The sequence below is a fragment of the Somniosus microcephalus genome, chromosome 5 (assembly GCF_052327205.1).
Source record: "Somniosus microcephalus isolate GS21.2 chromosome 5, FLI_Smic_1.0, whole genome shotgun sequence".
NCBI classification, from domain to species: domain Eukaryota; kingdom Metazoa; phylum Chordata; class Chondrichthyes; order Squaliformes; family Somniosidae; genus Somniosus; species Somniosus microcephalus.
In genome coordinates this window covers 318,667,383-318,681,001 of record NC_140991.1, presented here as the reverse complement: position 1 = coordinate 318,681,001, position 13,619 = coordinate 318,667,383, and the positions used below count along the sequence as shown (strand labels likewise).

At 46.5% G+C, this 13,619-nt stretch overlaps 1 protein-coding gene across 1 annotated transcript in view; it reads right to left on the bottom strand.

The window, feature by feature from the left end:
- Positions 1 to 11,492: 11,492 nt before the first annotated feature.
- The window catches only part of LOC147117905 (palmitoyltransferase ZDHHC3), an 85,421-nt gene continuing 83,294 nt past the window's right edge, over positions 11,493 to 13,619 (bottom strand). The window contains exon 7 of the mRNA XM_085989310.1: positions 11,493 to 12,350. Within this exon, the coding sequence (XP_085845436.1) occupies positions 12,204 to 12,350 (147 nt within the window). The 3' untranslated portion in view covers positions 11,493 to 12,203. The remainder of the gene's footprint in view (positions 12,351 to 13,619) is intronic.

Here is a 13,619-nt window from a genome sequence, read left to right as displayed (position 1 = left end):
TGCCAGTCTGAGAATGAACCATTTATCCCAACTCTCTGCCTTCTGTTAGATAGCCAATCCTCTATCCATGCCAGAATATTACCCCCAATCCCGTGATTTTTTTATCTTAAGCAATAATCTTTTGTGTGGCACCTTGTCAAATGCCTTTTGGAAGTCTAAATACACTACGTCCACTGGTTCCCCTTTATCCACCCTATATGTTACTTCCTCAAAGAACTCCAGCAAATTTGTCAAACATGACTTCCCCTTCATAAAACCATGCTGACTTTGTCCTATTAAATTATGATTATCCAAATGTCCTGTTACTGTCTCCTTAATAATGGACTCCAAAATTTTACCTACCACAGATGTTAGGCTAACCGGTCTATAGTTTCCAGCCTTCTGTCTACTGCCCTTTTTAAATAAGGGTGTTACATTAGCAGTTTTCCAGTCTGCCGGGACCTTTGCTGAGTCCAGGGAGTTTTGGAAAATTATTACCAATGCATCCACAATCCCTACCGCCACTTCCCTCAAGACCCTAGGATGTAAGCCATCAGGTCCAGGTGATTTATCCGCCTTGAGTCCCATTATTTTACCGAGTACCACTTCCTTAGTGATTTTGATCGTGTTTAGCTCCTCCCCCCCCCCCCCCCCCATAGCCTCCTGTTTGTCCAGTGTTGGGATATTCTTAGTGTCCTCTACTGTAAAGACTGTGCAGGAACCGCTGAGTTTGAGTATGCAGTCATCCATCTCTAACTGTACACGTGACCATCAGACCCATTCCTAACCAAATATTTATCCAGTTCTTTTTTGAAATTCTGGTGTGTTGGGGTTTGAAGCCACTTCTGTCTAATAAGGGACAAAACTCCAAATGGAAGGTTGCTGTTCATGAAACCTTGAACAATCATCACTTCCACAACATTTCAACCCAATAATATAACTGCAAGAAAATCAAAGCAAGGACTCTTCAAGGAGAGATTTGTGTTCGGAATTCCCAAAGGGGTTCTTCCATTTTCCTGCTGTACCTTTGATGGATGATTGATGGAAACGCTGCAGAACATGGTCACTGGATGTTGGCGCAGTTTCTCCGGCACTTCTGTCAATCTCACAGCAGGAGATTGGAGAAATCCCAACATTTCGGTTGCACTTGGAGAAGTACGAATCACTGAAAGTTAACACGCAGGTACAGCAAGCAATTAGGAAAGCAAATGGTATGTTGGCCTTTATTACAAGAGGATTTGAGTATAAGAGTAAAGACGTCTTACTGCAATTATATAGGGCCCTGGTGAGACCACACCTGGAGTATTGTGGACAGTTTTGGTCTCCTTACCTAAGGAAGGATATACTTGCCATAGAGGGAGTGCAACGAAGGTTCACCAGACTGGTTCCTGGGATGGGGGGGATTGTCCTATGAGGAGAGATTGAGTAGACTAGGCCTATATTCTCTGGAGTTTAGAAGAATGAGAGGTGATCTCATTGAAACATACAAAATTCTTACAGGGATTGACAGGGTAGATGCAGGGAGGATGTTTCCCCCTGGCTGGGGAGTCTAGAACCAGGGGTCACAGTCTCAGAATAAGGGGTCGGCCATTTAAGACTGAGATGAGGAGGAATTTCTTCACTCAAGAGGGCGGTGAATCTTTGGATTTCTCTACTCCAGAGGGCTGTGGAGGCTCAGTCATTGAGTATATTCAAGGCTGAGATCGATAGATTTTTGAATATTAAGGGAATCAAGGGATGTGGGGATAGTGCAGGAAAGTGGAGTTGAGGTAGAAGAACAGCCATGATCTTATTGAATGGTGGAGCAGGCTCAAGGGGCCGAATGGCCGACTCCTCCTATTTTCTTTTGTAAGTAGGTTCAGTGGACATCACTGTCAAAACTTAAGGCTTTTAGTTCCAATTAGAACCAGAATACTTCTGATTTTAATTAGGTTTCCATAACGAGGTGAATAGTTTCATTGCACACAAACTGAATCCATCTTAGTGTTTCCTCGCTCTTCAAAAATATCGGAGAGGTGCACATGCGAAAAATATAACGTCTTCAGGCCACAAGGGGTCCTATTACAGCACTGGGTTACACTATAGCGTAATTAGATATCGGACAGTATGGGCAAACCCCTAAACCCAAGACTACGTGGGGGAGTAACTATCTGTACCTGCGACAGTATCTAGGGCAAGACCCAAAACCTGTAACATGCTGCACTGATGTATTTGGAGTCATCCTGCAGTAATGTTGATTACACAGTATTTACAGCACAAAAACAGGCCATTCGGCCCAACTGCCCCATGCTCCACACGAGCCTCCTCCCACCCCTCTTCATCTCACCCCATCAGCATATCCTTCAATTCCTCTTTCCCTCATGTGTTTATCCAACTTCCCTTGAATGTATCTATACTATTCACCTCAACCACTTCCTGTGGTAGCGAGTGCCACATTCTCCCCACTTCATCTTAGCATTTGATGAAATGTTTGCACAGTGTCACATGCTGCAATATTTGCAATTTTGTATTGCATTATATTAGTGCAGTCGTCTGATAGATACTCCAGAAATGGATGGAAGTGCAAGCGATAATTTCCAAGTTACAACTGGCACAAGACAGCAGGACACAAAGGATTAAAAACACACCATGTCCGTGAGTAAACATTCCAGAAGCTTTAACAGGTGTATATTGAAGCTTTCGGATGACTATATGAATTGGGACTGAAGAAATGTTGTGGAGCAGCAAGTGATTGGAAACGAGGAAAACCTAGCTTTTAATTTGAAGACTAGATAAAGTGTATTTTTCTTGTACTGTGAAATAAATGTGTATATCATCTCACTGCAATTATACATTATATCATTAAGTAAATTGAACAAAATTTAGCTATGTTTGAAATGCAATATATATTAATGATCTAGACAAGGGAACTAGATGTAATATCTCCAAATTTGCAGACAACACAAAGCTGGGTGGGCGTGTGTGCTGTGAGGAGGATGCCGAGAAACTCCAGGATGATTTGGACAGGTTGGGTGATTGGGCAGAAGCATGGCAGATGCAATATAACACGGATAAATGTGAGGTTATCCACTTTGGTGGCAAAAACAGGAAGGCAGATTGGCAATAGATTGGGAGAAGGGGAAATGCAACGAGACCTGGGTGTCCTTGTGCACCAGTCGATGAAGGTAAGCATGCAGGTGCAGCAGGCAGTTAAGGCAAATGGTATGTTGGCCTTCGTAGCGAGAGGGTTTGAGTACAGGAACAGGGATGTCTTGCTGCAGTTGTACAGGGCCTTGGTGAGACCACACCTTGAGTATTGTGTGCAGTTTTGGTCGCCTTATCTGAGGAAGGATGTTCTTGCCATGGAGGGAGTGCAGCGAAGATTCACCAGGCTGATACCTGGGATGGCAGGAGAGAGTGGGTCGATTGGGCTTATACTCGCTGGAGTTTAGAAGAATGAGAGGGGATCTCATTGAAACTTATAAAATTCTGTCAGGCCTGGACAGACTAGATGCAGGAAGGATGTTCCCGATGGTCGGGGAGTCCAGAACCAGGGGTCGCAGTCTAAGGATAAGGGGTAAGCCATTTAGGACAGAAATGAGGAGGAATTTCTTCACCCAGAGAGTGGTGAACCTGTGGAATTCTCTACCACAAAAGGCAGTAGAGGCCAATTCATTAAATATATTCAAGAAGGAGTTGGATATATTTCTTAAGGCTAAAGGGATCAAGGGATATGGGGAGAAAGCAGGGACAGGGTACTGAATTTGGATGATCAGCCATGATCACATTGAATGGCGGAGCAGGCTCGAGGGGCCGAATGGCCTACTGCTCCTATCTTCTATGTTTCTATGTAATGCTGTTTTCGCTGCTAAAGCAATAGTGATTAAAAAGTGTCACAAAGATGTGATATTTTAACAATTGTTGCAAAAATCTGTACTTTTGTTTACAAAATTTACAAAACATTAACCTTTGGGAATGAGTGAGACAGTCTAGTTTGGGGAGAACCAACCCCAGATAAACTGGTTGTTGACCCCATACCCAGTGTTGCCGTTAACGTTTTTTGGGGGGGGGGGGTTGCGCGGCCCATTCAAAATTCTGCACATCTGCGGTTTTTCCCATTTTAAAATGGCAGCGAGTGGGAGCTCCAGAGCATCGCGTGGCCCCGCGGTTTAAAGGGAACATAAAGTAAAAGAAAGACTAACATTTCTATAGCACCTTTCACGACCACCGGACCTCTCAAAGCGCTTTACAGCCAATGAAGTACTTTCCTCATCTAACTTTATCAGTATAACCCTCTATTCCCTTCTCCCTCAGATGCTTGTCCAGCCTCCCCTTAAATGCATCGATACTATTCGCTTCAACCACTCCCTGTGGTAGTGAGTTCCACATTCTCACCACTCTCTGGGTAAAGAAGTTTCTTCTGAATTCCCTATTGGATTTCTTGGTGACTCTTCTTCTTAGGCAGTCCCCCGGAACCGAGGATGACTTGCTTCCACACTAAAAATGAGTTCTCAGGTGACTGATGAGTCCAATGCGGGACCTACAGTCTCTGTCACAGGTGGGCAGATGGTGGTTGAAGGGGTGGGTGGGTGGGGTGCTTGGGTTGACGTGCGCTCCTTCTGCTGTTTGCGCTTGGCTTCTGCTTGCTCCCGGCGAAGAGACTCAAGGTGTTCGGCGCCTTCCCGGATGCTTCTCCTCCACTTTGTGCGGTCTTGGGCCAGGGATTCCCAGGTGTCGGTGGGGATGTTGCACTTTTTCAAGGAGGTTTTGGGGGTGTCCTTGAAGCGTTTCCTCTGCCCACCTGGGGCTCTCTTGCCGTGTCGGAGCTCCGAGTAGAGCGTTTGCTTTGGGAGTCTCGTATCGGGCATGCAGACAATGTGACCCGTCCACCGGAGCTGATCGAGCGTGGTGAAAGCTTCGATGCTGGGGATGTTGGCCTGAGCGAGAACACTGACGTTGGTGCGCCTATCCTGCCAATGGATTTGCAGCATCTTGCGGAGGCAGCGTTGGTGGTACCTCTCCAGTGCTTTGAGGTGCCTGCTGTACATGGTCCATGTCTCTGAAGCATACAGCAGGGCGGGTATCACTACTGCCCTGTAGAACATGAGCTTAGTGCCGGGTTTGAGGTCCTGGTCTTCAAACATTCTCTTCCTCAAGCGACCGAAGGCTGCACTGGCACACTGAAGGCGGTGTTGGACTTTGACATCGACGTCTGCCCTTGTTGACAGTAGGCTCCCGAAGTATGGAAAGTTGTCCAAGGCCTTGTCATGGATTTTGATAATCGGAGGGCAGTACTGTGTGGAGGGGGCAGGTTGGTAGAGGACCTTTGTGTTACGGGTGTTTAGTGTAAGGCGCATGCTCTCGTATGCTTTAGTGAAGGTGTTGACGATGGTTTGGAGTTCGACCTCAGAGTGTACACAGATGCAAGCGTCGTCTGCATACTGTAATTCGATGACAGAGGATGGGACGGCCTTGGATCTGGACTGGAGGCGACGGAGGTTGAACAGTTTCCCGTTTGTTCTATCTTGTATTGATGGCCTCTAGTTATTCTCTTCCCCACAAGTGGAAACATTCTCTCTGTGTCCACTCTATCAAAACCTTTCATAATTTTAAAGACCTCGATTAGGTCACCCCTCAGCTGCCCTTTTTCAAGAGTAAAGAGACCCAGCCTGTTCATCCTTTCCTGATATGTATACCCTCGCATTTCTGGTATCATCCTTGTAAATCTTCTCTGCACCCTCTCCAGTGCCTCTATATCCTTTTTATAATAGGGCGACCAGAACTGTACGCAGTACTCCAAGTGTGGTCTAACCAAGGTTCGATACAGGTTTAGCATAACTTCCCTACTTTTCAATTCTATCCCTCTAGAAATAAACCCTAGTGCTTGGTTTGCTTTTTTTATGACCTTGCTAACCTGTGTCGCAACTTTTAGTGATTTGTGTATTTGTACTCCGAGATCCCTTTGTTCCTCTACCCCACCCAGACTCGCACCCTCCAAGTGATAAGTGACCTCCCTATTCTGCCTACCAAAATGTAAAACCTCACATTTATCTGTGTTGAACTTGATTTGCAAATTATTTACCCATTCTGCAAGTTTATTAATATCCTCCTGTAATTTGTTGCAGTCCTCCTCAGTATTGACTATTCCCTCCCCCCCCCCCCCCCCCCCAATTTGGTGTCATGAAACAGGAAGCTCCATTTAAAAGCAACAGCCTACTAACAACTGAGAACCTGTGACATGATCCCAACAGCCCTTCCCTCAGGAACCATTTCCTTGTTCCTTCTAGTGTTAACTCTCTATTGTGTGCTTTGCCATCATCAAAGTGTCATATCACCGCTTGGCAGCTTTATCACATATTAAATGTCACTGACACCTTACTGAAATATATATAATATATATTACAATACTCACAACAATGTTCACACAACTGAGGAAGGAGAACACAGATTAAAGAAGCTGACTGCTGTCAGACCACAGCAAGGAGGCTTTTATGGTAATCTTTCGGATGAGACGTTAAACCGAGGCCCCGTCTGCTCTCTCAGGTGGATGTAAAAGATCCCATGGCACTATTTCGAAGAAGAGCAGGGGAGTTATCTCTGGTGTCCCAGACAATATTTATCCCTCAACCAACATAACAAAAACAGATTGTCTGGTCATTATCACATTGCTGCTTGTGGGAGCTTGCTGTGCGCAAACTGGCTGCCGCGTTTCCCACATTACAACAGTGACTACACTTCAAAAAGTACTTCATTGGCTGTAAAGCAATTTGAGATGTCTGGTGGTCGTGAAAGGCACTATATAAATGCAAGTCTTTTCTTAATTATATTGTGAATAGCGAACATTCAGACTACGCAAACTGTTCACAACATCTACGCACTGACTCTCTCCCCTTGGCATAACAATGAATGCAATAACACACACACACTCCCTCCTCTCAGCACAGCGTTCAGTGTTATAAAAACAGAAAATGCTGGGAACACTCGGCAGGTCAGGCAGCGTCTGGAGAGAGAAACAGAGTTAATGTTTCAGGTCGATGACCCTTCGTCAGAACTGGAAAAAGTTAGAGATCGTTACTTGATTGGCTGTAAAGTGCTTTGGGACGTCCTGAGGTCATGAAAGGCGCTGTAGAAATGCAAGTCTTTTTTCTTTAGTTAACTGTTCACTTAACAATTGTTAATTATTTCATGGGAAGACCATCATCCGCCCGTAACACAGAGCGCACTGTCAGGGTTCAGTGTGCTAGAAACAATTGGGAAGAAAATAAACCCAATACTGAACAATGGCCGCCGTGAGCGTTACAGGAGGTACTGTATTACAACAAGTGCTATGGACCGAGGAGCAATGTTCCCCCTAATTTTAATTTTGGTTCGTGCTGTCCCTTTAACTGCGCCGCCCATTCAAAATCTCCCATTCAAAAGCTGGTAAGCGGCCTGCATGGGACCGCCAGACCGTGCAGCTTAGCGGGAACGTTGCCCAGGAGTAACTTCAAGGCTGTAATCTCATCTCTGGGTTCAGATGCTGATCTCAATTCTGGTGATGTACCTGCAGATGAGATTACAGTTTTGTATTCACTCCCTGCTATCCATTACACCCCCTGTATTCTCGCTTGACTCACCCAGGTATTGCTCTAGCCTAATTAAATGCATTAGAGAAACATGCACTTTTGTGAAGTTCAGCTGTTTGTGTTCTTTCAATAATAATTTCAATAACCTTGCTTAAAAAGTCATTTTGAATTTGTTACTTTAATTGAACGGAACACATTCTGACTGATATCTTGTGTAATGATCTTACTAAGTCTCCGAGAAGTCTGTGTCTCAAATGGAGTTCAGCAAAGGTTAATCATATTGAGTCTGATTGCTAAATAAACCTTGGCATCCGCAGAAGATTCATATATCATTTAAAAAAATATTTTGGAAGCGGTACCTGTCTCCTCCTTACAGCATAAATGTAAAACCAGGGCTCTCCTGATTAATCGGCTACAGGTTCTAATCATCAAAAATTTAAATAATTTAATTATCACCGTGTCAACATGGCTGGGGAGGCACAGTACAGTGGGTGTGGCAGTTCGATCTGGTTGCTCCCGTCATGTTCTACGTAAGACTGGTGACACAGCTGTCCGAGGACACACTGAAACGCGAGGGTCGATTTTAACCTTGTCCGCCCAACAGGAACGGGGCGGGCGGGCGGGCGGTTCGATTAGCGGTAGAGTACTTACCGCCACGTTTCCCTTGTGCTCCCGCAAGTCGCCATCTTAACCGCTCAATATTCTGAGTCAGCCAGAGGCAGGCGGGGGGCTCCTGAATGCAGGTAAAACCTATGAGGCAATTAGAACGCCAACACCATTTTAATGTGAAATCGCAGACATCCCGTCCAGGGCCCAACTCACCAGTAAAACTTAGCGGGAAGCTGAAGCGGTATTTAAAGGGGCACTCCGCTGTAGGCAAGTGGATGGTAGGATCTTTGTGCTATGTGGACTGTCAGGAGAGTTTCCAGCTTCCAGATAGGAACAGGAGGAGGCCATTCAGCCTCTCGAGCCTGTTTCGCCATTCAATGATCTCATGGCTGATCTGTGTCCTAACTCCATCCACTCGCCTTGGCTCCATATCCCTTAATACCCTTGCCGAGCAAACATCTAGCGATCTCAGATTTAAAATTATTAATTGAGCTCGCATCTACCCCTTTCTGTGAGAGAGTTCGCCACACTTCTACCACCCATCGTGTGAAGGAGTGTTTCCTAACTTCACTCCTGAATGGCCCGGCTCTGATTTTAAAGTGATGCCCCCTTGTCCCAGACTCCCCCACCAGTGGGAAAAGCTTCTCTCCATCCACCCCATCAATTCCTTTCAAAATCCTAAAAACCTCAATTAACCTTCTATATTCCAGGGAATCCGAGCCTAGTTTCTGTAATCTCGCCTCATAATCTAACCCTTGGAGCCCTGGTAACATTCTGGTGAATCGGCGCTGTGCTCCTTCCAAGGCCAATATATCCCTTCCGATGGTTCCCTCCGAGTCCTGTGGCCACGCAGCTCTCGGCCATTCCCGCGCAGCCTGGGACCGGCTTTTCTGAAAAAAAGCACCCAAAAAAAACTAAGGGGGAACATTGATTCTTTCTCGGGTACGGTGCCCAGAGCTGTACGCAGATCACTTCTCTGCGATACATTTAGCCTTACTTACCCTTTCTCTGCTTATCACGGGTGCTTTTATTGCTAGTTTCATTTGGATGGAGGCACAGCTGGAGGAAGAGGAGCAGCAGCAGCTAATCGAAGGCAACAGGTGAGGGGAGCTGCTTGTAGGAAGCCATGCCCAGCACACGGGGTGTCCAGGCCGAGGGTCACTTTCCTGGACCTTTCCCAGGAGCAGTGCCCCAGGAGGCTGTGCTTCCCCAGGCCTCTTGTAATAGGACCCGTCACCTGCTGGACCGGGGGCGGGGGGGGGGGCAATGCTTTGCCTGTGGCTCTCAAAGTCACCACGCCCCTTCCAGTCTGCTACAGGGGACATCAGCAGCATCTCCCAGTCTGCGGTTGTGTTAAGCCCTGTGATGCCCTGTTGGCCAAGGCTAACCTCACTGTCCCCACTGACCTCAGCAGTCAACAGGAGCAAGCGCAGGGATTTGCAGCAGTGACTGGCTTCCCTCGTGTCTAGGGTGTCGTTGACTGCACACATATTGCCATCATGGGATTGGTGGGGTTGTTCACCTTTGAGCAGAGATGGTTAAGAGGAGATTTGATCGAGGTGTTCAAAATTATGAAGGGTTTTGATGGAGTAGATAGGGAGAAACTATTCACAAAAGAAAGAAAGACTTGCATCTATATAGCGCCTTTCACCACCTCGGGACGCCCCAAAGCACTTTACAGCCAATGAAGTACTTTTTGAAGTGTAGTCACTGTTGTAATGTAGGAAACGCAGCAGCCAATTTGTGCACAGCAAGCTCCCACAAACAGCAATGTGATGATGACCTGATAATCTGTTTTAGTGATGTTGGTTGAGGGATAAATATTGGCCCCAGGACACCGGGGAGAACTCCCCTGCTCTTCTTCAAAATAGTGCCCTGGGATCTTTTACGTCCACCTGAGCGAGCAGACGGGCCCTCGGTTTAACCTCTCATCCACAATCACAGTGGCAGAAGGGTCTGTGATTGTGAAAAGAACCAGAGGCGACAGGAGGAAACACTTTTTTATGCAGCGAGTTGTTGTGATCTGGAATCCGCTGCCTGAAAGGGCGGTGGAAGCAGATTCAATAGTAACTTTCAAAAGGGAATTGGATAAATACTCGAAGAGAAAAAATGTACGGGGCTCTGGGGAAAGTGCAGGTGAGTGGGAGTAATTGGAGAGCTCACCAAAGAGCCGGCACAGGCACGATGGGCCGAATGGCCTCCTTCTGTGCCATATGATCAGGACACCGGAACATCAGCCAGTAGCAATCGTGAATAGAAAAGGCTACCACTGCACTAACACCCAGGTAGTGCCCATCACTGAAACAGCATCATGCACGTTTGTGCAAGGTACCCAGGCAGCTGTTATGATGTCTTTATCCCACGACAGTCCACCATCCTCCCCACCATTCAACACTTCCATGAATGTGAGTGCTGGGGGACAAGGGATACCCCCTACACACGTGGTTCACGGCACCCCTCCCAATCCCACCACGCCTGAGCTTCAGCAGCCCTATGATGAGCTCAATAATCATCCTGGTGGTCCCCTAGCTTTCTTTATGTGGCATACTGTCAAACCATCCAAGGTGATGTCCTCTGCTGGGGAAATCCAGAAACAATCTTAAAATTAGAGCTAAGGCAATTTAGGAATGAAATCAGGAAGTACTTTTTCCCCAAAGGGTAATGGAAATCTGGAAATTCCCTCTCCCAAAAGGCTGTGGATGCTGGGTCAATTCTCAATCCATTGCCGCAACTACCCACTGATTGTACAAGATTCTGTCTTGCATAAACTTGTTGTGCAGTATCTTTTTTATTCATTAGCAGGCAAGGCCAGCATTTATTGCCCATACCTAATTGCCCTGGAGAAGGTGGTGGTGAGCCGCCTTCTTGAATACAACCGAGTGTCTCGCTGGGCCATTCCAGAGGGCAGTTAAGAGTTAACCACATTGCTGTGGGTCTGGAGTCACATATCGGCCAGACCGGGTAAGGACGGCAGATTTCCTTCCCTAAAGGACATTAGTGAACCAGATGGGTTTTTACAACAATCCGATAGTTTCATGGTCACCATTACTGACACTAGTTCTTTATTCCAGATTTATTTAATTAACTGAATTTAAATTCCCCATCATTAAGTCCAGGCCTCTGGATTACTGGTCCAGTAACATAACCACTGTGCTACCGTTCTCCTTATGAAAGGCTTTCTGAAAATCCAATCAGACAATGTCAATAACACCATTCTGTGGCCTCTTCTGCAAACAGAAAATGTTTTGCCTCTTTAATAATGTTCATGCCCCTTTAAAACAAATGTAAGAAGTCACACGACACCAGGTTATAGTCCAACAGCTTTATTTGAAATCACAAGCTTTCGGAGCGCTGCTCCTTCTTCAGGTGAAGTGGAGAAATGCATAAAGACACAGCTTATATAGTCAGAGAATCATGTCAGATGTTTACAGGTAACCTTTCCAACTGCCATTTATCGCACCTCGGCAGAGAGATAATCACAGCAGTCAAAGGTGTGAATGGTGTCCAAACAGGTCAGTCAGGGAAACATTACATCAAAGAACAATGAGGTGGGGTCACAAGGGGTCAAATATTGCAGATGCTGGGGTCTGTATGAAAAACAAAAAAAGACAAAAAAAATTTTTGGCTGGAAATCACAGCAGGTCCGGCCGCATCTGTGTAGAGAGAACAAGCCAATGTCGACTCGAGTCTGGATGACCCTGCATCAGGTGGGGTTACATGTAGCGTGACATGAACCCAAGATCTCGGTTGAGGCCGTCCTCATGGGTGCGGAACTTGGCTATCAGTTTCTGCTCGACGATTTTGCGTTGTCGTGTGTCTCGAAGGCCACCTTGGAGAATGCTTACCCGAAGATCGGCGGCTAAATGTCCTTGACTGCTGAAGTGTTCCCCGACTGGGAGGGAACACTCCTGCCTGGTGATTGTTGCGCGGTGTCCGTTCATCCGTTGTCGCAGTGTCTGCATGGTCTCGCCGATGTACCATGCTCCGGGGCATCCTTTCCTGCAACGTATGAGGTAGACAACGTTGGCCGAGTCACATGAGTATGTACCATGTACCTGGTGGGTGGTGTCCTCACGTGTGATGATGGTATCTGTGTTGTTGATCTGGCATGTCTTGCAGAGGTTGCTGTGGCAGGGTTGTGTGGTGTCGTGGTCGCTGTTCTCTTTCAGTCACATTCTTACATTTGTCCACCCCAGTCCAACTCCGGCATCTCCACACCTTTAAAACAATTTTATAAGAAAACCGGTTTGTACTGGGATTTTTTTTCTCTTACAGGGTGATATTGCTTCATTAATTTCAAGCAGATCGCAGCATCAGGAGACACACCTTTCAACATCAACACTATGCAACTGCATTATTTCACCTTCAATTTGTGCGGAATTGGCACTGATCAGCTGACAGCGCCTGTGGGATGTTGAACCACAGGCCACTTAAAGCTCGACTGCAACTGCACTCAGTTGTTGGGAAGAGCACTGAGATTTCAAACTGAGACACATCTGCAGCTCCTGGGGGGAAAAAAACCCAGAACAGTGGGCAGGTGAAATTCCTTTTCCTCGTTTCCGGCCTTCAACCAATGCTGTTCCGAAATTCGTTTCTAGGAGATGTGGAAACGTAGCTTGAGACGGCGCTGCCTCTGTTTATTTTTACCCTCGTGGGAAGTGCCTGGTTTCTCTTGACAGCACAACTGGGGTCAGTGAGTCACTACATTAAGGGTGTTGAGAATGCCCATTCTGTGGTACAGGTCTAAATTACTACCACACCGTGCCTAAGAACATAAGAATTAGGAGCAGGAGTCGGCCATTCGGCCCCTCGAGCCTGCTCCGCCATTCAATAAGATCATGGCTGATCTTCGACCTCAACTCCACTTTCCCGCCCAATCCCCATATCCCTCGATTCCCCTAGAGTCCAAAAATCTATCGATCTCAGCCTTGAATATACTCAACGACTCAGCATCCACAGCCCTCTGGGGCAGAGAATTCCAAAGATTCACAACCCTCTGGGTGAAGAAATTCCTCCTCATCTCAGTCTTAAATGGCCGACCCCTTATCCTGAGACTGTGACCCCTGGTTCTAGACTCTCCAGCCAGGGGAAACAACCTCTCGGCATCGACCCTGTCAATCCCCCTCAGAGCTTCCCAGCACCGGCCAGTTCATATATGTCATCTTCCAGTTTGTCAGGAAATGTCCCACAACATTTAGTCAACTCTTGTTCAGAGGCTCACCATTGCCAAAATAAAGAAACACAAAGATTTTGCTCATTGAAACAAATACATTAACATTGGTGACACCATTGCTTCAGAAATGTTGGTGACACTTGCTTGCGAAATTAGTGCTGGCTCTCTTCTGGGGAATCTCCCTCCTCAAAATCCCAATCTTTCTCCTCAAACTGTCAACAATCCCCATTAAACAAAATCTGACTTGCGACTGTTTCTAAGCGAATAGAAATGGCAAACTCCCGATCCCCCCCCTGCCGTCCCCAATACTCAAT